Source organism: Myiozetetes cayanensis, unplaced genomic scaffold (genome assembly GCF_022539395.1).
Source record: "Myiozetetes cayanensis isolate MyiCay16 unplaced genomic scaffold, myiCay2020 scf10, whole genome shotgun sequence".
NCBI lineage: Eukaryota > Metazoa > Chordata > Aves > Passeriformes > Tyrannidae > Myiozetetes > Myiozetetes cayanensis.
Genome location: NW_026086605.1, coordinates 757,285 through 782,311, shown reverse-complemented (window position 1 = coordinate 782,311; position 25,027 = coordinate 757,285). Strand labels below are relative to the sequence as shown.

General features: G+C 41.1%; 1 protein-coding gene across 25 annotated transcripts in view; it reads left to right on the top strand.

Moving 5' to 3' along the window:
* The first annotated feature begins 9,058 nt into the window (after window positions 1-9,058).
* RAB11FIP2 (RAB11 family interacting protein 2) overlaps window positions 9,059-25,027 on the top strand; it is a 30,824-nt gene continuing 14,855 nt past the window's right edge. For all 25 annotated transcript variants that reach the window (XM_050338315.1, XM_050338209.1, XM_050338331.1 and 22 more), the window contains exons 1-3: window positions 9,059-9,574; window positions 20,531-20,973; window positions 21,681-22,143. In XM_050338315.1, the coding sequence (XP_050194272.1) occupies window positions 9,222-9,574; window positions 20,531-20,973; window positions 21,681-22,143 (1,259 nt within the window). In that variant the 5' untranslated portion in view covers window positions 9,059-9,221. The remainder of the gene's footprint in view (window positions 9,575-20,530; window positions 20,974-21,680; window positions 22,144-25,027) is intronic.

The following is a 25,027-nucleotide window of genomic DNA, read 5'->3' as shown; positions in this document are numbered from 1 at the left end:
GCTAGCTGGCAAAATCCACATCGGTACATGAACCACAGTAAGACCTACCTGAAGAGTCCTGCCTTCACACCAACACCGATATCTGGGAAGCCCTGCCATCTGCACCTAGCTTGGTGAACAGCTCCCTCTTTCCTGAAACCCTCCATGCCCATGCTTTCCTGCAGAAAATACAGCAATGCAGCCAGGTAATCTGCTTTGTCCCATTCCACTAGTGCTATGTACAAACCAACTGCTCTCATCTTTCTTCTACCTCTTTACCTCTTCTATTTCTCATGGACACCTAAAATTTCAGACTTGCTACTGAATAGAAAAGTCTGAAATATTGTCTTCTTTGGGAACATATACTGGATACTTAAATGTTGAAGTGAATCTCTGTTTCTGCAACTTAAGTAATTCCAGTGATGACCCTGAGAAGTTGTGTCTTGGCTGGGGTGATATTTAAGTTGGTACCTACAACTGCCTGTGAGTTTTGCAGTAAAGATTATTTTCACAGCAATGTTACTCTTGTGCCTGTTTAGTCAGCACTCTCCAGGCATTACCAGGCTGTTCAAACTCAGCAACGGTGCAATTATTAATTTCTGTGATATCCTGATATTGTCACTAGCAATGGAAGGGCTCAGGTAGTGGCAGGACATTGCACAAAAAACCCTTATATAAATAAATAGCAAGAATATCTGATGCCAAAGTGAAGCATTCAATCACACAGCCTTTTCTATCACTGGAAATGAAAGTGGACATGCTGTTCCAGTAACAGGGGGAGAGAAAAAATCAGACTGAGCAGCAGCGAAGCAACAAAGGACAAGCTGAAGGAAAACAAAATATGGAGATGATTTAAAATCACTTGTGAGACCTGTGCCTGCTAATGCATTTTTTCAAATGATTATGACTTACAGAAAATACATTCAGACATCTTCTTCTCATTAGAAATACTGAGTTGAAAAAGATATAACCAGTATCCCAGTGTGCTCCTCTAACATGAGCTTTTGAACCGCAGCTCCGAAGCTGCATCCAGCACTGCTATGCCTTAATATCACATGTTGTGGGTGAGGAGACATCTGTGTTCTTACATGGACAATCCCATTCACCCCAACATCAGCGAGAGTGTTTCTAGAGAACAATTGCTGATGTGCTAGCATGGTTTCTATTTTTCTACTCAGGCTAGTATGCTCCATCTTTGATTTCTTAATTTTCCAGCAGATGGGAGTTTCAAAAGATCTGCTGTAGAGAGCTTTTACTGTAATTTACTGCTTTTTCACAGTTAGATAGACAATGCTGTCAAACATCAATGGAAAAAGAGGGAGGGACATTGGTTTAAGCCCTGAAGATACTGTAGACACCCTAAGGTAAGGACAAATCACTTTTTTTAAAACTAGGTCCATTTGAAATGGTGGGTGAAGAAGCTCAGAGGGTGATTTCTACATTCTAACACTGTCAGTGTTGACTTTTTTAGTGAGGCTTAAAAACTTCTGCAAGCAAAGACAAAGGAGCATGAAAAACAAAGCAAAAAGAGGTTGTGACACCAGGTAACTGTTGTCATTTTTATTTACTCAGACTCCAAACGCACCAAAGTCTGACCGCCTTACTTTGCTTTCATGTGCACTTTATGAGCACAATTCTAAAGCAAGAGTGGACAAAGTGACAGAAAAGCCTCAGTAATTTACTATTGTAGGGAGAAGGCCTTCAGAGCTGCAAATAACAATCAGAGACTAAATTCTGCTCTCTGTCACACTGGAGGAAATTCAAAGTAATTACCCCACTGTCTGCAGTGGAGTGATCCTAGATTTAGATTACTGTAAATGACAGCAAAAATTGGACCCAACATAGAAATAATTTATCTAAGGCCCTAAGTATAGTTAGTTGCACAATTCAATCTGTAAATAATGACTCTAATGCACATATGGCTAATTTACATCCAGAGTATGAGAACATATCCAGTGCTGATTTCCAGGATGCTTGAAGCACTAGGCAGTGCCAAAATAAATCTGCAGTATTCCCATAGCCCTAACAATCCTTCCAACTTATGGTGCTGGGAAGAAGATGCACTACAGATATTTTGGAAAAGTGAAATTCTATCTGCTATATTACTAGTTATTGGATAATTCTTACCAAAAGGCCATAGAAGGCTGTCAAGCAGCACTCCATGTCTACTTGCTCTGCAAGCTCTCTCCTCTCAAGAAGTTGTTTTTATCCAATTTGTCTCTTACTGGGAGCAGAATTCTAGGAGCAGCTTGAGTTTTCTAAGAATAAACCACACTTCAAAGAAAGGAGGGGTTTAAGTAACATTGGAGAAGAGTTCTTGGAGTACATACATTTAACACACATAAAACTTAACTACAGCAATTTAATTTAGATTCCTTCACTAATCACATATTTATCTTAAGACCTTGATGAAGCCAAATTCGAATTTATATTGCTAGGAGGCAAATATGGTATGAAAATCCAAACTATTCATCAACTTGGCAAGAGAAAAAAATTCTGCCAAAATACCAAATATTGTTCTGGGGCTTTATATCAGCTTTGCAATGTGGGGTGAAGAGTCAGAAAATCCATGTCTTGGTTTATCAGGGCTTGAAAGGAGACATGTTAATTCTAAGTGTAACAAACACATCAATCCTTCTTCCTTCATTCATTAAATATTTTACTTTATGTTATTGAATTGGTTGGTTGGTGTTTTTCTCTGTATCATCAGGGAAGAAGAGTTCTTCTGTTCCAAACAGGCAGGAGGTGTTGAGACCCTGCAGTTAACTGCAGATTAATCACGGCTGGCTCAGTGCTGCAGGTGGATTCCATTAGACCCTTCAACAACAGAAGAGACACGGGGTACTCCTCTGGTAGGAGAAAAATCCCTGGGAATAAATTCTGGGGGCAGCTATGCCTGGGAAAAAGTCTTGGGAATGAGCAGGAAGTTTAAGGGTGTTGTTTTAGTTAAGAAGACCAAACCTCAGCGAGGACTTGTGGCTCATTTAAAGGCGTACACTGTGCTGGAAAGTGGGTAGGTATTTTACCCCCTTGCTGCTAACTTATTACATAAACAAATTATATAAATATAACAATTTGGTATTTTTAAAAATAATTCCCTTCTGTCTGTCCTCACAGGCAGCCTACTGATGTTGAATGTGTAGGTCCTGTAAAGCCCTTGGAGGTCCCAGAGAGGGAGAACCAGCAGAGAGGTTCAGAACTTCCATTGAAAGAACTTCTTTTAGGACATAATTTTCTGGTATATGCTGAGATTCTCCTTAAGAGAGTTGGTAACTTTGGAGAATTTGTGAGGTAATGGTCTCTGAGATCCTTGGAGACCCCATCAAGAATAAATGACCTAGAGAATAAATTCAGGAGTTATACAAAACCAGAAAAAATACCCCTGAAGAAGCCTTAGACACTGATAAAAATCTCTATTTTTATCCCTCCTGGTTCATTAGGGAACCAGAAAGAAGGTCAACATTTTGAAAATGTTTGTTTCTATTGTTAATGTCTCTTAGGTTCTGTCAAGCACAAAAAAATATCATTCTCTGCAGAGATGACAAAGTTATCCTCAACTCTCCCTATATTATTATGTCCATTTCCAATGCACAAAAATTATTTGTGACCTTCAGGCATTGGACATGTACTGAAAACAAGAAGAGAATGTGCATATTTTAAGTCTAAAAATAGATGCCATATAGCCAATTTACACTTCAGTGTAACTCTGCAGTTTGAGCCCCAGTTTGTGCTCCTGTGATTTTTGGATGGGTACTTCTCTGTGGGTCAACCTGGAGGTTCCCACACAGTTTTAGGAGAGCCAAGGGCAAATCTGGATCTAGCCCTTAGGGGTTAGTTTTGGAAGAGTTTGGTGTGACTGGTGCTGTCCCCTGGGGAGGTGTTGCTGAAGAGCCTGAATCCTGCAGGTGTAGGGCAGGGCGATGGCCTCTCAGTGTGCTGAGGTATGGCCACGTCAGCTTAGAGGGACTCTGCACGATGGGGGGCTTTGACAGAAGAGCACAACGATTTGCCTGCTTGCAATTTTTGCAAAAGATGCTGAGAACTAGGTGTTTTCATGTTCTTAAAAGATGGAACTGAAATCTAACCCAGACAGCTGACTAACATCTTGAGACACAGGCAGTTTGGGTCAAATCTGGATGACTGGCAAGTTTAATTATAGCATTTGATGACTGTTTTACAGCATTTAAGCCTCTTTGAACTTCACAATGGATGAGGGTGTTGAAAGGCTGTGAAACACGTTCAGCTAAAAATGAACAAAAAAGATGATGCTTCCAACACTCTTAGTGGTACCTGGCATTTATTTGAAGTCTGATATTGCACACAGCACTGCCATATCTTTGACTCCAGGTTTCCTGTTGAAAAGTACTGGATTTCTACTAGAACAATGGATAATTCTGTGGGTGTTTGCCTGATTTCAAGCCCCCACTCTGCTCTTCAAAGACATATTTCCTTCGCTGTTTCTTGTCTGACCCTGTTCTTTGCAGTAATGCAAGAAAGACAGGTGAAGAGTGAGGCAGGAGACACAAAAATTGCATGCTAAGCAGAGGGTGGGACAATCCCATAGCTGGCCAGAGAGAACAGTGGCACACACACAAATGATCACTGGCAGTACCTGAGAGCTCAGGAGCACTGAGGTGTGTGCAGGACTTTCAAAAGCTATCAGAGAAAATTCAGCCCTAGTGATGAGGCCAAAGGTCTCCTCCCTCCGAGGAGATGTTGCATAAGAGTGAATGTGAAAGGTAAAAAGAAGCACTCAGAGCAGGACAGTGGCCTAACTCACCCAGCCTCAGAAAACTTTGAACATTCTGAGATGCAAAACTTGGGTTCAGAACACCAATTTAATGAATATTAATCTAGCTTTTTACATCCAAATGCTTCCAGCCTAATGAGTGTTTCTCCAACCAAGAGAGCAGACAAAAACAGTAGCATGGGAAAAACTTCCTAATTCACAGTGGTGGGTTTGAGCCCAGCTATTTGATTTCTGCAGTCAATTAATTCTGGTGAATTCCTGAAGAAATCACTAATTGAAAAAATAACAACAGCTGAGATAACGCTAACAGGCAACAACGTGCAGTGTCAAAAATAGTCTTTCTGGAAAACATGCAGCCTGGACAGTTGCAACAGCTACTGAAAGTTAGTCAGCAAGGCAGAAAGCAGAAGTTTGTCACATGCCTAGACAACACCAGCCTGTTCCTCACAACGATGTAATGTTCAAAGCAAACACATCGCCCAAGATCTGCCAACAAAGAATTATTCAGCAAATAATTTCAAAGAAGAGATAGCATTTTCATTAAAAAAAAAATAACAAAATGTTTCCTACTTGATAAACAGAAATCAGGGAATAATTAAATCACGAAATTATCTGCTAGAGTTTGCCACTGAAAGAACAACTGCTCTGATCCTCTTTAGCAAGTACACAACTGGAAGTGAGAAGTAGAATGTGGAACAAAAATATTTTCTTGCATTTTCTTTCATAAGGGCAGGCAGAGTATCAAGGCCTATCAGATGTACTGGGGGCTCAGGAGGGAGAACTGAGACGTTATTACAAATTACTGAAATTGAAAAAAATCCACCATAATTCTTGGAATTCCCTCTTTTAAAAACAATGTTGATCTCCTGGGTCAGAACTGACTGCAAGAACATGTAATAGAGATCGACAGCACACATGAGGTTTAAGGCTTCGTATCAAACATACACCATAGACATACCATAAATATCCACTGTTCTGCAATAAACAATCATTTTTTAAGCCCACTCTCATCATTACCTGCAAGTAGGTAAGTAGATGATGTGCTGGAGTAGCCACCAGCAGCATAGGACAGGTATTGCAAATCAGAAATGCAGAAACAGTGTTCCTAGGCTGGAAACTCCAGCTTTGATGGCTCTCTCTTCATCAGCAGGAATTCTGGGCTTGCTTGTCTCACCTGGCTTTCTCCAGGTAGTGGCAGAACAAAGAAAAGGGACAAGGCAGAGAACAACACAGGAGCTACCAACCACCCACAGGGAGAAATCCTTTTCACCACAATAGAGCGTTCAAGGGAGATGCACAAGTGCAAACTCCAAATGTAATGTTTTGAGCTCAAAATCCTCTAGAAGAAACCAAGGACTAGAAAATTCGTGACAGGACATCCCCAGAGTGAGTGGACTTGGACAGAAAACATGATACAGCAACAAGAGTGAGTTTAAAAGATTATTATTGCAGAACAACAGTGGATATCTATGGTGTACTGAAGGAATGGTGCAGTCTTGTAACCAAAATGGTGCAGAGAAATTAAAATGGATTTTCTAATGTGATATTCCCTAAATCATGGACAGTGATGAGCAAAACCTACAGTGCATACAGGCACTGAGCAGTGCTGGTGGCTTAGTAAATGGGAGTCTGAGTCATTTCTGGATTAATGCTCTGACACAGTGCCAGGGGACACTGTGTTGCTGGAGATATCATTATTTCTCCAAGATATTTTCTCATTTGTATTGCATGTTTCATTCCAGAAGATGACAATTACTCTATTCTAAAGAGGACAAAATCAAAAGGCCAGCTTACAGCTTGACCCTGGAGGGGAATAAGAGGGAATAAAATATATCTGGTGCACCTTTGGGCAGAATTTTTTATGAAGCACAGCGGTGGAGGAGTTGAGAGGGCATCTCCCCAGTGCCTGCTCCACCAGCTGAGCAGAAAGGAGAGACATGAGAAAGGCTCCACGTTCCTCTTCTCACATGCCAGATTGCACATAAGGGGTAGGGAACTATTAATCTGTTTATTTTTGAAAGCAGCAAAGGAAGATTGGGTCTTGTATTGACATATTGTCTGCAGAGGTGCAAAAGTTCTTCCACCTTCCCTTCTTCAGCTGCCTGCATATGTATTGCAGTCAGCTCCTGTTTAGGAATCATAAGAAATTAGAGAACACTAATAAAGCACAAATCCTGCCTGTTATAAAAACTCATAAAACTTTTCCTAAGACACAGCATGCAAGACATGATGTTTGACTTAAATTTCTGATTAAATAAATACATTCTGTGTACCTAAAATTCATTTCTTGGTTTGATGAGTGCATCATGCTTGGTTTCTATTTAGTGCAATGAAGAATATTGTACTAAAGCAGAACTTGTATGTGGTAAGATTCATTTAAGAAATATTCTGATGTACTTATGTCTCTCTGGTTTCCAACAAGAACCCTGTGGCTTTCCCCCACGGCTTAGGTCTCCTGCAGAGCACTGTCACCATAATCCCTTCTGGCTCTTCCACCCTGAAATGCTGCTACCCTCTTCCCAAGCACAGCAGCTCGCCCTGGAAGCTTTGCAGGGAAACATTTGGGAAAGAGACCGGAGGATGTGGGAGAGTGACAGCCGCAGAGTAGGGGAAGGGATTTTCAGGTGAGGAGGATGGTGATTTATCCTAGAGAACTGATGTGCTGCCTTAATTGACAGTTTATAACCCTTTCAGAAATTACTACCCCAGATAATCCATTTACATGCTTTTGTCTAAATACGGCCCCAAGACATGTTCTGAAGTTTCTATTTCCAACTGGACCATCTATTTTCCAATATCTACAGAAATCAACATGGAAGAGAATTGCCAGCACTGCATTAGGTGCCACAGTGTGCACAGCTGTCATTCCCAGTCAAAATCTGAGGGTCAGTGAAGTAGTTATAGAAGTTGTGTACAGAGGTATTGTGAGCTGGGACCCAGGCTGATGACTCTGTGTTGACTGGTGATCCCCTACCTTTTCTGACCTTGGACAATAACTCACTCACTGTCAAGAACCACGGGCAGTATCATACTTTACCCTCTCTAATGGCCTTCAGCTTTAACTGTTTAATTTCCTGTAGGTCTCAGCAGTACAAGGTGGTCTCCCAAGCTTTTTGTTGCTTACTAACCTATGAGCTGGGGACTCATGAGCGAGGGGTGGCAGATGAAGTATCATCTGACTTGCCTGCTGGTTTCCCCTCTTGTTACAGTTTGCAGGGTGGGATACATAGCCTTGCAACCCTAATGCTCTTTTTTGTTTGGGTTTTTTTGTTTGTTTGGGGCTTTTTTGGTTTTTGTTTGTTTGTTTTGCTTTGTTTTGTTTGTTTTGTTTTGGTTTTGGTTTGGTATTTTGTTTGGTTGATTTTGGGGGGTTTTTGTTTGTTTGTTTTGTTAATACCAGTGACTGCAGTTTCAGGTGAGCGCGTAAACACACAGTCTCCATGGTCTCCCACAACAAAATCATGTGTTCTCAGAACACCTTTTATCGGTTTTTTACCTTTTATTGCTGTATTTTTAATCTTTTATTATTTATTTCTTGTCTTTTATTATTTATTTATCTTTTATTATTGTATTTTACATTAATCTTCATTAATATATTTTTGCACTTTATTACTTTCACTTTCTCACTGAAATCCATCAGAATTGCCAGGGTGGGTGGACGGGGTGGAAAACGAAGCCGTTCCCGGAGCAGGAGGATCCCCAGCCCATGGCCGCCCCGAGCCGCCGGCATTAATGACAAAAACCGGTGTCTTCATTCAGGCTTCCTCCCCTGCACCGCTCCCGCAGGGCTCTCTGCCCGCTCCAGAAACAGAAACAGCGACGAGTTAATTACCGGGCCGGGGCTGAGCCGGGAGGGCCCCCGAGCCCAGCGCTCCCTGCGGCCCGGGGAGCCCGGCCCAGCCCGGCCCGGCGCGGCACTGCCGCGGGCGCTGCTCGGTGCTCGCTGCTCGGTGCTCGGTGCTCGGTGCCCGGCGGGGAGCGGAGCGGAGCGGAGGGAGGGAGGGGGCGAACCCTGCCCTCTGCCCTCCGACCGCCGCCGGCAGCATGGGGAAGGCGGAAGCGGCGGAGCCGGCCCGTCAGGCCGGGCGGCGGCGGGGGGGCAGCGCGGCGAGCGGCTGAGCCACGGACGGACGGACGGACGGGCAGGAGGGAGGGAGGGCAGCCCGGCACAGAGCCCGCCGGCAGCGAGCCCCGCCGGGCACGGGAGCGGCCCGGGGGATGCCCGGGGGGCGGCGCGGGCCGGGCCGGCGGGCAGGGCGAGGCCGCGGGCGGGCCGGGAGCGGCGCTGCGGGGGCAGCCCCGGCCATGGGGCCGCGGCGGGGGCTGCGGGGCGCGGCCGGGACCCGCGGGCTGGGCACGGACACCCGCGGCCCGCGGCGCTAGGGCGGGCACCGGCCCGACCCCGGCAGGTGTGTGCGCCCTAAGTGCCCTCAGGCGGCCCCCGCGGGGCTGACAGACCCTGTGCCCGCTGTCGCTGCTGCGATCCGCAAAGATGATGCTGGCAGAGCAAGCCCAGAAGTGGTTCCCAACTCACGTGCAAGTTACGGTCCTTCAAGCCAAAGGTCTGAAGCCAAAAGGTAAAAATGGCAGTAACGATGCCTACACCATCATCCAGCTGGGCAAGGAGAAGTACTCCACCTCGGTGGCAGAGAAGACCCTGGATCCCATCTGGAAGGAAGAGGCCTCCTTCGAGCTCCCTGGATTACTCATGCAGGAGAATCCAGAAAAATACATCCTGTACCTGATTGTCATGCACAGGTCGCTGGTGGGGCTGGACAGGTTTTTGGGACAGGTGGCCATAAGCCTGAATGATGTATTTGAAGACAAGCAAAGGCGGAAAACAGAGTAAGTGATGGTTGGCTTTCTTTCATTGTAATTTGTATCCCTTGTACAGTTGGGGAGGGTGGGAAATAGTAGCTTTACTATCAATGTACTTTGAAATTAAATCAGAACAGTTCTCTCTTCAACGCTGTGGTCAAACCCCTTAACGTACACAGTTATGTCATAGTGGCCTGACCTCTTCCAGAGGAGTTTACTGTAATCACAGTGGTTTCCTTGCACAGGGAAGGAGAGTTAACAACATTAACTTTTTCAACAAATTCTTGTGTGTAACATGAATTCATCATGGTCTGTTTTTCTAAGGATTTTCCTTTGTTCTGCACAGGGCCATATCCCCATTGAACTCCTACCTCAGTTTGGGCCATGCATGAGACACAGATGCCCTCGAAGCCTGGTGTTGTTCTCTTTAAATTGTTTTCCTTCAGTTGCTGCAACCAAGCGTCTTTATAAATATTTTATATTTATGTTTTAGTGGTCAATGACCTGTGACTTAATGAAGTCTTACCACAACAGTGCAGTGCTTTCCTGATCCCGATTAATCTTAAGCCATGATTGTGCAGGCTGCACTGTACAGCAGGCCTCAACAGAGAAGACAGAAGAGAAATATCAGCTGTTGTGGTAGCTTCCATCAGTATCTACATAAGCCTTTGTCAAATAAACTTGCTGTTTACCAGCAAATTCAGGCACTGGAACGTAAAAAAAAGGAATTTTTTTAAAAAAGCGTCATAGTTTATTAAGCTGATCTGTAAACTTATCTAATTCTCTGGGTTTTTCAGCTGAATAGGAAAGTTGTTATAATTCCTAGTTAGGACACAGTTGCACAAAGATGTCTGGTACCTGTGTAATTTATCCTCCAGAGTGTATGGGGATAAACTGCAGGTATGAGTGTCCTGCAGGCATGGCTGGGACTGCACGGTTTGGGTTTGTTTGAGTTACGCCTGTCCCACAGAAGTTGTTTAGGAACTCATGGAGACCTCCAGGCGAGGTCTGTGTAGGCAGTGGTGTATGGACACTGACAGATCTTTCTAACAGGGATTAAGAAGTTCTGCTCCAGGTGCTTTTCCTTCTCCAGTGTACCTTCAGTAGAGTAGAAGAGTCTCGTCTGTTCAAGTCTGGTGTCCACAGTGGTGGTGGGTCTGCGGTGAGGTGCTGGACTTTGCATCACAGTGACTAAAAGACTGGCAGCACTTGTCTGGCACTGACTGCTGGGCTGTGAACTTCCAGGAAGAGGGAAAGGTGGAAATCCATACAGCAGCGCCATCCAGGTCTTGTTCATCAGACAACTGCTTCTGCAGAAACCACCTCAAAACCTGGTCCTGCTTCTGTGCAGTGACCGAGGTTGAAGGAGCAGCAGAGACAAGTCAAAGCTATCTTTGCCGTGGTGTTTGTTTGTTTGCATTTGTAAACTACATATTTAGCAAAACAGGGTGTTCACAAACCATGTAATAAGAAAGAAGAGGCCCACGCTGAATATCGTGTGACTTCATTGTTTGGAGTATTATGCTTTTTAGTTGCTTACCATTTTAGGGACAAAATAGTTATCTTGATGCAATACATAGGTAATACCTGTAGCCTTAGGGCCTTAATTTCTATTTACACTTGATTCAGGAAGTTTCAGTGCTTTTTAGACATGCATCTTAAAAATTCCTGTAGTCATTAGTTGTAATTATCTTGCAAGTTAGTAGGTGACTACCTTAGTTGCAACACCTAGATGCTCTACAGAAAAAAAGGGGAGTGGATGAGGAAGGAATGCTACTAAATGTAAAGACTATAAATATAGGTAGAAATATATATTCAGAAATTGGAGGAAAATATGTAATTATTCATGTATTACTGTGAGTAACAAAACCTAGAAAAAGAACCATAGGCTCTTGAACCAATTTTAGCAAAAATGGGATTGGAGACTTACAAAACTATTCCAGAAATTTTTAAGTGGGGTAATTAACACAGTCCTTGTGATAGTTAAACATTCAGATCTCTGCTCTACTTATACATGAAGCTATGCTTAGCAGGGCTTCATCAGTGTTCTTTATTTTTTCATTTCTAAGTGTGAGAGAGGAACTGGTGCTCTGTGAACATGAGAGAGTTCTCCCCAGAGCTGAAACCTCCGGGGCTCCCTGGGAAACCCACGCCTCGCCCACGAGCTGGGCTGCGCAACCTGGGGGCCTGCGGGGAGCTCTTACCAACAGCCCAGGTCCGTCCTTCAGAAGTTACTTGGGCATTTAAGATTGCAAATCTCATTAAAAGTTGATGGGTGTTAGGCTTCTAGAGCCCAACAGCCGTACTTGTAAAAGTCTTATGTAAGTGTAAAAGTGCGGCTTGTGGGGTTTTTGGCAGCACGCACTCACTTAAAGCCGATTTAAATTCTTATGAGGAAGGAGCCACTGAAAGTCCAGTTTTCCCGTTGGTGTCTTTAGGTGCTTAGAAACCTCAAAAATGTCCTTTCTGAAACTCGCTTTTGAAAAAGCAGTAACTCTGAGCCCTTAAGTGTGTAGATGTTTTTGGAAGTTTCCGTGCCATGTGCTTGTGCTGTTGCTGTCGCCTTCAAGCGTTACTTGGAGATGCGGGTGCAGTGTTGGGACGGGTGTGCAGGAGGGCAGACTTAGAGGAATGTATTTGCAAATGTGGTCTCAAACAAAGCACTCTTTTTTGTTTTCCTTTTATTAAATCCTTTTTGATACAAAATATTCTTAGTCCTGTGTTGGCAGTAAACTGAGGGTAATATACGAGGACCTGAAGGCCTTCTAGCTGTGACTGTGGTGTGGGAACTGAGACACCCAGTGCCTTTCACGACCACGTCCAGTGCCTTTGTTACCAAAGTTTTCTGATGGTTGAAAGCTATATTCATTGTTTCAGAAACACTAATCTGTTTTATTAAGCAATGTTTTTACTTTCAAATATGTTCAACAGGCTTGTGCTGTTATTAAATCCAGAGTTATTTTCTTATGTTGATGTAACCTTAACATTTCTTGCTTTGTTTGGGGATGAATGAGATCCAGTTATTTGATGAAGTGTCTATTGGTAATATTTCTACTTTTTAATATATTTAATAGCTTCCTCTTTCCAACACAGCTGTACATATGGTGCTGTAGGAGACAGACTCAAGAGTCACCAGGGTATTGCAAAAAAGATATTTAATATTCTGCACAATGCTGAACCCTGTCAGCAATTCCCTAGTGCTTTTTTAGTAAGGAGGTATGAGAAGTGAAGGCTACCAGCTGATTTCAGATTCCTAGGAAGACCATGGGCTGTGTGACATTTGGCTTTTTGTGTATTTTTTTGATTTAATATTTTATAATTTGGAAGAAATAAATTTCAAAAGTCACTGTGGATTCAGGAACATTATGTTAGGGAAAAATAATCCTTTTTTTTTTTTTTCCTGTGTAGCTTTTTTTGTTATTCGTCACATCTCAGGAAAAATACTCGCTGCAGTGAAGTTTTCAGGCAGAGGCCTCACGATAGGATTTGCACATCTTGTGTCCTAATAAACTTGCCCTGGCTCAAGGCTCAATGAAACAAAGCAGTCTATTTACTACAGTCGATAGTGAAAGTTCTGTGGGCGCCATGGGGCAGTGTCCTTTTCCTGGCTGAAACTGGCGGGGTTTGGAAGTACTGAAAATGAAAATTCCTGGGACAGTTAGATCCAGATGCGGCTCAGATGGTCCCTGGCCAGGGCTGTTCCCGAGACTTCACCCAAAGCATCTGCAGGATCCCAGGTCATTTTCTTTCTGCCTTAGCGCGAGGATGCCCCTCACCCTATGCAAGGTCGTGAATTGTCGCTGGACATGGACAGGGACTTCCTCCTTCTGCTCTTTTCTCAGAGTTAAGAACTAGGCCCCAGGTGTGGAGAGATTTTACTGAGGTTTTCCAGCAGTTCAGAAAGCTTGGGAGATGCTGCTGACCTGGAAGCATATTTAGCATAAGTTTTCGAATGTTAAATTTCTGACGTGGCTTTTATTTCCTGCAGTAGCGTCGTGTGAGTTTTTTAATCCATCCTGAGAAATACATGACAGGTTTTGTGGTCTGCTCTTGCAAAATAAATATACCTCTTCTGCTCTCGCATTTGAAATGTAAATTATGAGCAACAAAGGTACTGTTTTAAAGCATATGTGCTTTTTTTGTAGTGATTTCAGTTCAGTTATAATTCGTAGCTGCCTTAATGCTGCTGATAATCTGCATAGCATCAGAACAAATTTTTGAATTACCGTGGAATAAAAAAATACTCATTTACTGACATGTCTTAATTTACTGAAGTATTTTCCAGTCGTTTTTCATAATGACTGTGCTTAGGTTTTTTTTCACCTGTGGGCTAAAAGAACACAGCAATAGAGGAACAAATTTCTGTTAGCTTTCACCATGATGTTACTTATTTCATCAGCTTTTGCTTCATCCTTGTTACTAATTCCACTCTGTTTATTGTCAATTGCTTTATTAGCTTTCCTGGACAGCTAATTTTATTGTATGTTCAGCTGATTTAAGATGCAACACTTGTCTGGAATGTTATAAATTTGAGGAGGCAGGAGATGTAGAGTTACTGTTTCTTATGGAAATGTCGGAGGAGACATCTTTTGTTTGTGATTTAGTTCCTCTTCTCCCTGGGGTCTGTAATACCTCAGCAACTCCCCCCTACACACACACATGCACAAATTGCAGCACTCCTGTGAAAAAAAATGCTTATTTGAGCATAATACAGTGGAGGAATCTTGGCCTCATCTGAGATACTTCTCTACTTATATTGATCATAAAAAATAGTCAAAGCCAGCTTCTCAGCAAGCAAACAGAAAGAACTTATGATTGACCGTGATCAATACCCCAGTGCTGTGGGCACTTACTCTGTGGTGCTGCTGAGCCTCCTGAAAGATGTGCAGATTGTGTGTCTTCCTCCAGACTAATGTCAGTGCTTTCTTGGCAGCCTCCTGCTTGGATATGAACAGGTTCCATCTTCTGTGCCTCTGCTCTGTCCTCTCTCTCACCTGTAGCAGCACAAGCGAGAGGAGGCACTCGAGTAGGTGCCTTCAAATACAGCTTGAATTATGAACAAGCAGACTGGGAAATAGTTAGTATGTTATGGGCTCAGAGCTTGTTAATGAGTAGTGCCTTTTTAATAATGTTTCTACAAAACATAGCACACTATTATGTACTAAGTTTTAGTCTTAAATTTAAGCTAAACCAGAAAAATACATTTTAAGTGATAAATCTCAGTAGCAGTGGAAATAGCAGGCTGTAACAGAACATGTCAAAATGTTATGCTTAAAGCAAGAGAAGAATCTTGTTCCACTCAAGTCAAAAGTGGGAGAAAGACTCGAGTCAGAGGTGGGAAAAGTAGTGACTGAGAAATTTGTTAAAGGCACAGAAATAAAGAGGAGCCTGGAGATGCCATAGGAGTTGTTTGTGGCAACAGTCAGTAAATGTAAAAAAATTAAGGAAGCTTAGTAGTGAGGAACAGAGGAGAAAGCTGGTTATGGGAGAAAAGAAAAACTTCTGATATTTTCAAATTATCTAGTAATATTCCCAGCATTTACATTTTGACAACAAATGCGTGCACATCCTCTGAGTAAGTCATAATTCTGAGTCACTGTAAGTGCCATCTGGATTGAAACGCTTCCCCATTGTCTGTGCACACACACGCACTTGCACACACACACAAGTAAAATAACTGGCCTTAACTCTCATGCCTTCAGTTATTTTGTTTCTAAAATAAAAATATTTGCACATGGCCTTTAGCCAAAATAAGAATTAAACTAAGACCACTTTAGTTACGTTGATTCCAGTCGCTGTTGGCCAGCTCCATAGTGAGGGAGTTGTGATGTCTGTCAGTTCCCATATGTCTTGTGGTGTTACCATGTCACTCTGCAATATTTAACTCTTACTTTGAATATGTCATTTCAGTTGGCTTCCAGAAAGCAATAGTATTCATCTTTGTGAGTGTCATCACTTATTTTAATAAATAATCTGTTTTCTTCCTAATTTCCCCTCATGCACGATGTAGTCTGTGCTCAGCCCCTTGCCTTAGTTTTCCTACTTGCTGACTTTTGGGGCTGTCTCTCAGTTTGGTATCAGAATGATTTATCACAACACATACTTCTGCATTTTTCAAAGTGCATATGCTGCTAATGAAAATGTCAGTTCTGGGCTGTGGGTGTTGTTTTTTATCAATTAGCTGTGGACATTTGTGTCAGTGGGGTTTTCTGAAGCAAGTTTCTTCAGTGTATCTAGGTTGATAGTAGTCATCTTAGATGAGGAAGTACTTCTTGCCTGTGACAGCTGATGGACGTGTTCTGTCACTGCCATTCTGATGATCTTTTATAGGTTTAGAAGTATTTGCTGGTATAGAAAATACCCCTTATTCCTGTGTAGCAGATTAAAGGTGTTTAGATCAGGATGCTGATTTTTACGTGTAACATCAAGGTTAGAAGCCTTGCAGGTGCTGTGATGATTATGGGGCTTTTTGAAATATTCCTTCAATAATTTGTGAATTAAAGTACTTTGCAAAATTCTTTGGGTGCAAACAAAACAAAACTACATCAGCTCAATAGATAATTATTGAGTAGAGTGAAGGCAGAGCAGTGTATTTGAGAAGCAGGAAAATGAGTGGGAAAATTCCTTCCATACTTTCCAGCTTTGGCACTGGCAAGAAGACGGAGTCAGGAGATCATCTGTCATGCACAGGTTGAATGTTCTGGCTGGAAGACTTATGGTTCCTGTTGAAATTGGTAGACAAGTTACCCAGTGGTTTTGGAGGCAGTTAAACTGTATAATTAAAATGTAATTGAAATTATGTAGTGGTTTTTCTTACCCATGCTGTTACTAGTTTTCCTTGCCCATCCTGTCAGCCTGTCCTGGTCCCTGTTACATGGTGAGCAGAATAGGCTGAGTGATGCTTCTTCAAAGAAAGGAGAGGGATATGACTTGGAACTGTCAAATTCCATGGCAGATTTGGAGGACAAATTCAATTAAAAGGGAGGAGGCAAAAAAACATTTGAAGAAAATGTGGTGGAAATGTCAGCACACTTGTAGATCACTAGCTATTTAAATGGAATAGGCCAAGATTTTGTAACTTGCTCATTTATAGTAGCTTATTGCAGTTTTCTCCTTCACTCTTCCTGCCTGTCTTTACTAAGGTAAAGGGTTCACAGCTGCTAACACTGCACAGTTTACTTCATGGTATGCAGAATATGGTTATTGTCTTTGCTAGAAAAAAAAGAGACTTTGCTTTTCCACCCCTAATTGTAGATATGGCCAAGCCCAGGGGATTTTATCATGGTTAGAAAGTAGCCGTGTTCCTTCAGATAGAGGTTTAGCTTCTCAGGACTGCCTGGTCAGCAGGATTTTTCCTATTCAGCCTTGAATGTTGATCATCTCTTTGCATGTTCAAAAATTGTCAGCATACAGAGTATGGCAATTATGTAAAAGTAAAAAATTATCAGAACCCCGTGCAAGGCAGGCAAAGCCCATCAGCACACTCAAAAACAGATGAGAGAAAGAAGCAAGGGTTGTTCTGATGGAAGCCATAGGGAAAATTCGAAATTGGAGGGTGTATGGAGAACATTGCCCTACAGAACACTGGAAGGTGAGAGCAAGAAGTATGAATGTGATTCAGAAGGCAATAGGGCTTCCTTTGAAGTTGGGAAAATTTGCCAGACTTTGTACAAGGTCTGTTTAAATAAAGACTGTCTGCAAGACTGGATGTAATATTTGGTTATTAAATAAAAGGGCATCTGCTCTCATAAAAGCCACCCTGTTTTGTTCATGTGTGTTATTGGCTATTTTCCTACTTTGTACAGACTTTCTATAGAATAAGCTCGTGGCAGCCTGACAAATGGAGCATTTATTGTGGCTAAAAGTACTGTAAACAAAACCAAAATAGCAAGTTTTATTGGCTTTTATAATACATTACAATTTCTTAAATTGGCAGCGGTGTAGTGGAATTTAGTATTTTAGGACCGAAATGTTGTTATCTGCAAACAGTGGACTTCATTTTCCAGTTCTTTTTTCTATTACACACAGCGCTGTTTTTTCTATTTGTTGCCCACGCCCATGTGTTGTCAAAACAGATTCTAATAAGAAACATTTACAGACTCAGTTGCTCCTTCACGTGCAGCTCCACACAAATGCATTGCCTGCATTTGTTCTCATCTGTTTAGAAAAGTAATTAGTTGCCTTTGAATTTGAAGGAAATCATGATTCGAGTCTGCTTCTCATATTGTCTTGTTATGAGCTGAAGCATATGGAACCGTCATTATAGCTGAAACAAGATAAACTCTCCAAGGTAACAAAGAAACCTCCTTGAAATGCCTATGAAAATTAAATATCTGTCTTTTATACAGTGATTTGATCCAGCAATCATTATTCAAATAGAAATTCCACTGAAGTCCAGAGGAATTTTGCTGGAGTAAAAGAGTTTATGATTAAATTCTGTTGGAGTCAGCAGTGGTGTTGAACCTGGTCCCAGCAGGTACGAGGCTCAGTCCTTTACGCCGTTCTCTTGTCTGCTGTGAGTCAGGAGAGTTTCACTGTTTTCCCAGCTGAGCTTATTTGTAGTGGTGAAGAAGAGGTGAATTTCAAAATATGAAGTGGAGGTATTGCTGTCAGCCAGGTGAGCACCGGCAGTGACACAGAGTGTTTGGTGACTGATGATAAGAATGCCAATAATTGAGTTAAATTAATTTTAAAAATAAATATTGCTTTCTTCCACACAGCAAAAACTTTAGAATTTGTGTCTTGATATTGTCCTAAAACAAGTTAACAAGTGCCATACACCAGTTTAAAGTTTTGGTAGTTCCTAAGTAAGAACATAAGAAAATTCAGCAGTCTTATCAGAGATACAGTATTAAATGTTTAGGACCTGTGAGGAGAGGGAAAGAGGGGAAAAGGGAATGTTTTGTTACAGTGTAGGCCGAGCTATTAAATTTTAAATGTCAAAAAGTGAGGTCCTCTCTGCCTACTAAGCCTCTTGAAACACTCACGAGCCTTATTTGTAGTTATGTGTATGTTTAGTGTCTGTCTAAGGAATCGTGGGAGCACTTTCTCAGTTTCAGGGTGATTTCTGGTTCGAGCTTTTATCTGCACAGGCAGGATCTCTCTGAGCAAGGGCTTGCCCATTATGGCTGGGTATTTTTGTATTTTTTTTTTAAGAAAAGATGTGAACAGATTTTCTTTTAAATAAGAGTTTTAAAGAAAGTATGCTGTCTTGTCTTCCCATTTCTGCAGTGTTATATAGCACACAAAAAACTTACTTGTGGTTCTGTTGTGTTTCCTGTAACGAGTCTATGGGTGACTTAAAGTGTTTCTGGAATCAGTTACCAAAGAAGTGAAACGTTATTAACTAAAAGGAAAAACGATCCATCTTCTTCAGACGCATATTTCAGGTTTTGCATTTCATTTAAAATACATAAATGCAGTTACCTCACAACAGAAGAAAAACTTTCTTCCTAAAGGTTTAATTATCCTCCTACTGGTTCAGACTTCTGGGTCTGCTGGTCTGCATTCATGTTGTTCAGTGCCAGGACAGAGGAGGTCTGATATATCTTAATTATTCTGGTTCAATATGAAACATAAAATCTTGTGAACGTCACAAAGCCACAAAAAACCCACTTAATACTCTCCTTTTGTCATTTCTTTAGTGTGAAGTATTTTCTCAACTCAAATAACAGTATCTCTGCCTGAAAATTTGATTTCAGCTGTCCCCTTTAAAAATATTTATGAAATCTGAAAGGAAATTGAGGGTTATTTTTCTCCTTTCCTGACCTTGTTTTCTATATTTGACAGGATTGAATAATGTATGAATAACTCTGCAATCAGTTTTGCATCTGTACCGATAGGCAATTTAATTTCTTGGTCTCCAATTCAAAAGTTGCTTCCTCGTGGTGATGAGCTGCTCTGTTAATCTGTGTGCATGCAATTCTCCTGGCAGTGGGTTTAGAGCATTCCTTTGGAGCTGCTGGATCTGAAATATGCCCTTGTGCTCCTTTTGAAATAGGGAAGGGCTGTTGGTGATGGTTGTGGAGAAGGGACCATCTGGGTCATTCATTTGGGTGAAGCTGTGGAGGGGAGATTGAGCCATAATTCTGCAGATGCTTCCGTGGGACAATGGAGCACAATAGGGAATGAATAAGACACTTGGATAATGATAAAGCTTTAGTTGGACCTGGCAAGGAAGCACACTTGGCTTTTTGAAGCAGCTGATCACACCTTTGATCTCTTTTCAAGGAGTGGGGATTTACATCACGGTTCCAAAGCCTGTGGAAATATTTCTGAAGTTAATCCTGCTGGTGACCTGCAAAGGAAAGGATGGCTGTAGGTGCACCTCTGTGCTCGCAGTTCTGCACCTCATGCTCCTGGAGTTGCTGTCAGCATCCAGAGGGATGCAGTTGCAGAACTGAAATGGTAGTTGGCTGTTCAGAGGTCTCAGGCATTTTTGTGCTGGTGCAGTTGACAGGAATCTTAACCAGAGGCTAGAAGGAAGAGATAGAGGGGAAAATGTTTGCTGGTGTATAAAACTGAGCAAAACCAAAGGAGAAAAGGTTACCAGATGAGGTAGTTGCCACATAATATACATTAATATACATCACTGCTAAATATAGAACACTTGAACACTATCAAGTGTTGCTTTAAACAGCATAATAAAATGTATCTGTATTTATCATTAACATTAGGTACAAATTCTCCTTCATAAGCAGATGTGAGCCCATTAGCTTTGATGAAGGTTAGTAAGCTTCCAGAGGTGGTGTTGGATTTCAAAACAGGTGAACACTAAAGAGCTCCCTACTTGCTTAGTTATTTTCTCCTCAAAACCAAATGTAAACAAAGAAGCCTTTCAGTGCAGGAATAATTGAATCTTTGATACAGGATTTGGGTTTTCATATTTCAAGTTGTACTGACCCAATGCATTAACCCACTAACCAGAGTTTATCGAGTAGCCTCCAGAAAACACAACTGAATTTGCTCTTTTTCTCCTTTAAGGTGGTTTCCCCTGGAGTCCAGACAAGGGAAGAGAACTAAAGACAGAGGAGAAATAAAGGTCAATATTCAGTTTATGAGGAATAACATGACAGCAAGTATGTTTGATTTGTCAATGAAGGACAAAACCAAATCCCCTTTTGCTAAGCTAAAAGACAAAATGAAGGGCCGAAAAAACGACGGGACGTTTTCGGATACATCCTCTGCAATCATCCCAAGCACTCACATACCTGATGCAAACGTAGAGGTGTGCAGTGGTGAAGTACAGATGAAATCCAAACCAAAAAAACCTTTCCTTTTGGGACCTCAGAGGTTGTCCTCAGCCCATTCGATGTCAGATTTGACGGGACCACACGTCTCCTCGGAGAAGATGAAATCCGGCACCGTCGGCTACTCCCACCTCTTCAGGCGCCAGCTGGAGTCCTTTGGGTCGGTTGATGAAGGTGGTAAGTAAAACTCATGACCATTACAATCACAGTTCCCTGCTGTTAGAGCATTCAAAATCTGTTTCTTCAGTTTATGATGTAATTACAAGACCAAAAAGTAAATAAATATTGCTGAGCTGGTTTTTTTTTTACTTCCTTTAGTTGGTGGTACCTCGTCATTCCTATTTCTGAGCATAAGAAATAACTTATTTTGGTGAAAATATATGATAATTTAGGGGGGGGGTTTCTTATGTTCTCATTTGAGAGTATATTGTAGTGAAGCATTGCATTCTAGAGGGGACTGTAGGCAAAATAGCACCTTGTGAGAAATAAGTTTAATTAAAAAAGTTGAAAGCTATCACCGATCTTTAAGCGTGATTTATACAAAGAACTGAAAATACTTTGCTGTGTTCCAAGTTATTATGCAGCAATAGACTGCTGTCTCTTTCTGGAATGGCACAGTAGTCATAGCTGTCTTCTCTGTACAACTTAGTTTTCACACAGGAAACAAAAATTTCCTGTAGTGTCTATCTATAAACATTTCTGAACCACCAAGTCAAGCTGTTAATTTTATTTTTTTTTTTTTTAAACAGCTTAGTTGCTCATCAGAATTTTGAACTGACACTCCATTGCAGAGCTTCTAGATCTAAGCTAAAATGGGTTTTCTGCATGTCATAAACTGTGATATTGTGTCTATTGATAACATACTAATGACAGATTGTTTGCAGGGAGTCTAAAATCTCCACACAGAAGGACATTAAGTGTTGATACTTCTAAAATGAACCAGCTTGACAGCACAGTTGATGAAGCTGCACTTGAAGCACAAAATGACCCATTTACCAACGTGAGTGCTTCGTTACCCCAAAAATTTGCCACACTGCCAAGACAGAGGAACCCGTTTGAAGAGAGCCCAGCCACGTGGGATCAGAACATAACTCTGTTTTCCAAGCCCGTGGAAATCAGGAAAGAACTTAAAAAAGAGAAAAAGGAGAAAGTTAGTCTGTTTGAAAGAGTGACTGGAAAAAAAGATAGCAAGAGGTCAGATAAACTCAGCAATGGGGGATCAGACGGTTCCGCTGACCCGAAATCGCCCGGTGCGTTCGGGGAAGCTCATCAGGAGAGTTTTGATTATGAGCCGACTAATCCGTTTATGACGAACTTCAGGCCCACGAGCATGTTGCCATCTTCAAGGTAGGCTTTTGCTGCATTTCAATCTGATATCTTGAACATGTTATATAAATGAAAATGTGAAGCGTTGAGGAACACCATCTTCGTGCTTCATATACCTTTCTATCATTGCTTGTCTGTTTTCTAAGTAGAAGTTACAAATTTTTTTAATGTAATTTGATATTTTCTTCATTTTGAAGTGACTTTTTTATTACTAATATGTACTGTGAATGATCTTGGGTACTTGCATCTGTGGAAGACCTTGTTTGTGCTTCAGAATGGATTCTTCCTGAAAGTCTTCTGCGTTCTTCGCTGAACACTTACTGCTAATTATTGCATTGCCCTAAGTCAGGCTTTTAGAAAAATTTCAAGCCTAAGGGAAGGATGAAGTGAATTCTGTTTCTGTTTGTGAATGGGGACATGTCCATGGCCACTCACCTCTCTTGAATTCGTTTGGCTCCCTGTGGCTTTGCCGGGTTCTGTGCTGAAGTCATTGCACAAGGCAGCAGTTTGGGGGTTGAGCAGAATGAATTAATTACCAGGGCTGATAAGAAACTTTGGTTTAAATAATCCATTGTAATCTTTGTTTGTCTATCAATGCTTTACTTGTTGCCCTTAAGAAAAAAAAAAGTGTAACCCACAGTTAGATTTCTCTGTGGCTTTTGTTTGCTAGTGAGGAAGGTACACTGTCTGTCTCCCCGTACACCCACCCTCACATATACCATTCCCAATAGATAACTGTTTAAGAAGTTAAATAATTAACTTTTATTCATTTGCATTCAGGGTTTTTTTATTGTTTTATGTATATTAATGTCCTTGTTTTTTTCAAGGTAATGATTAATTTCTATTTAAGGACTTAAATTTGATAGAAAATGCATTTAAAATTAAAGTGCTCCAAACTGGAATCTTAAGACTGGAAAATAAATCACTGTTTTAATGGTAAACATGGTTCTAACAAATTTTCCTTTTCCTGTGTATTAACTCCTTAATTAATTACATGGGAGTAGTTCCTTAAAAAGAAATGAAAAATTGTTTCTTGTTATCTTCTTCTTCAAGATTTTAGAACAGGGTGATCTTATTGTATCTGAACTCAGTTTTAGGATGCATGCACTCCTGATTTAATCCTGGAATCATTTTCTTAACAGAACTAATCATGGATGTGAATTAGATCAATGGACTGAAATGGAACTACTATAGAAAAGATTTGGTTGCTCGAAGCTCCCACAGACTTCAATAAATTATCTTCTTAGTGTCTTCTATGAGTGAAGTCAGTTCCTAGTGTCTTAAATAACATGTTTACAGGCAGTCCTGGAGTACTGTTTATTTAATAAAGGATTTCTCTGGATTAGAGGAAGGTTATGTTGTAGCTTGGTTTGTCAGAAGTTAAACTTCCATTTAAATAAGCTCCTTTAAAGAGAAATAATTTAAATAACAATTAAAACTACATAGCATCTAATTTTTTAAAAATGGAACACTGTATTCAGGCAGATGCTAGATATAAGTAGTGAAATCTTTTGAAGTTCTTGAATGCAGCAGATCTTGATAAATATAAATCTTTAATGGTAATCAAGATGGACTTCTTTTTCTTTATTTTGTAATTGAAAAGCTCATCACAGTGCCCATTCAGAAGGACTGTAGTCATTTGTTTCCCTCTTTGTATGAGAGTCTCTTTTACTAGTTCTTGACTTTTATGTAAACATAAACTTTTGATAAAAAAAAATAGATTTATTTTATTTTCAAAAAGAAAAAATAAAATAAACATTTTGACCTTAAAAGACAGCTCTTATGGAATAGTATCTAGCATGCAATAAGTTCAGTTAGAAGCTCTTGATTTTTATGTGCTCCATTATTATGTTCTGTGCAAACCTTTTAGACTTAGTTTACTTTCTTTCAAATGTGTCTTGTACAATTATTTTCTTTTGAAGTAGAAACTAATACAAAATGTGCATATTTAATAAGTTTACAGTTTGAGTTTACCTTTTATCTGTGGAGGATTTGTCGAAGAGAGTCCCGTTTTTAATTTTTTGAACTAGTGCTACTGTAAGAAAGAAGTGTATGAATCTGTGGGCACAGAATAAATGAGGTTGGGTAAGGAATTCACCACGCAGAAAGCAGGGACAGGGAGTTTAGGCACCGAGTTGGTTGTTATTTACTCTACATGCTCTTAAGCTCTTTTGGATGGATACCATTTCTGCAGCAAATCAGGCAGGGTATTTTTATGAAGGTGTGTCCCAAACCAGTGTTCTGCTGTGGTGAGGTGGATCTCCCAGTTAACCCCACTTAGCTAAGCCTTGGTTTGAGTGATGGAGCAGTCCTGGGGATGTGAACTGGTTCCTGTCTGATGGAATTCAGCTCAAGGTGTATCCCGGGCTCAACTCCATCCTCATTAATTGTGGTTGGTCATGTTGACTGAGCAGTAACTGTGGAGAACAGAACTGCTGGGTGGGTGAGCTGCAGAACAGAGCTGCTGCACAGCCCTTCACCCAGCCCATCCTTCGTGCTGGCTGGCTGTGTGACTGCTCTGCCTCTAATTATTCTGATTTATTCATGAGAAGAATGAAGATTGGTACGTCTTCCACAAGACTCTCAGCTGATGATACAGAAAATGTAGAAGTGGTTCAGCAACAGTTACAGGATTTATTTTTTTCTAAAAGCAAGTATTATTTGAAAACCATTGTTTATTTTTGTTACTATTATTTATTATTTTCGTTTCAAGAAGGTTTAAGAAGTATTTTGGAAAAGCAAAGCAAAAGCTGCTTGGTTTGTATATAATACTAGTTATCAGGAAATCACAAAATATGGAACCCTAATTTCTATTAATCTCTCACCTGGCAAAGGCTTTTTCTTAGTCTTTGGCTTGACCACTTAAATCTGTAAAATGGGGGTGATATTTTGTTACCTCCTGCAA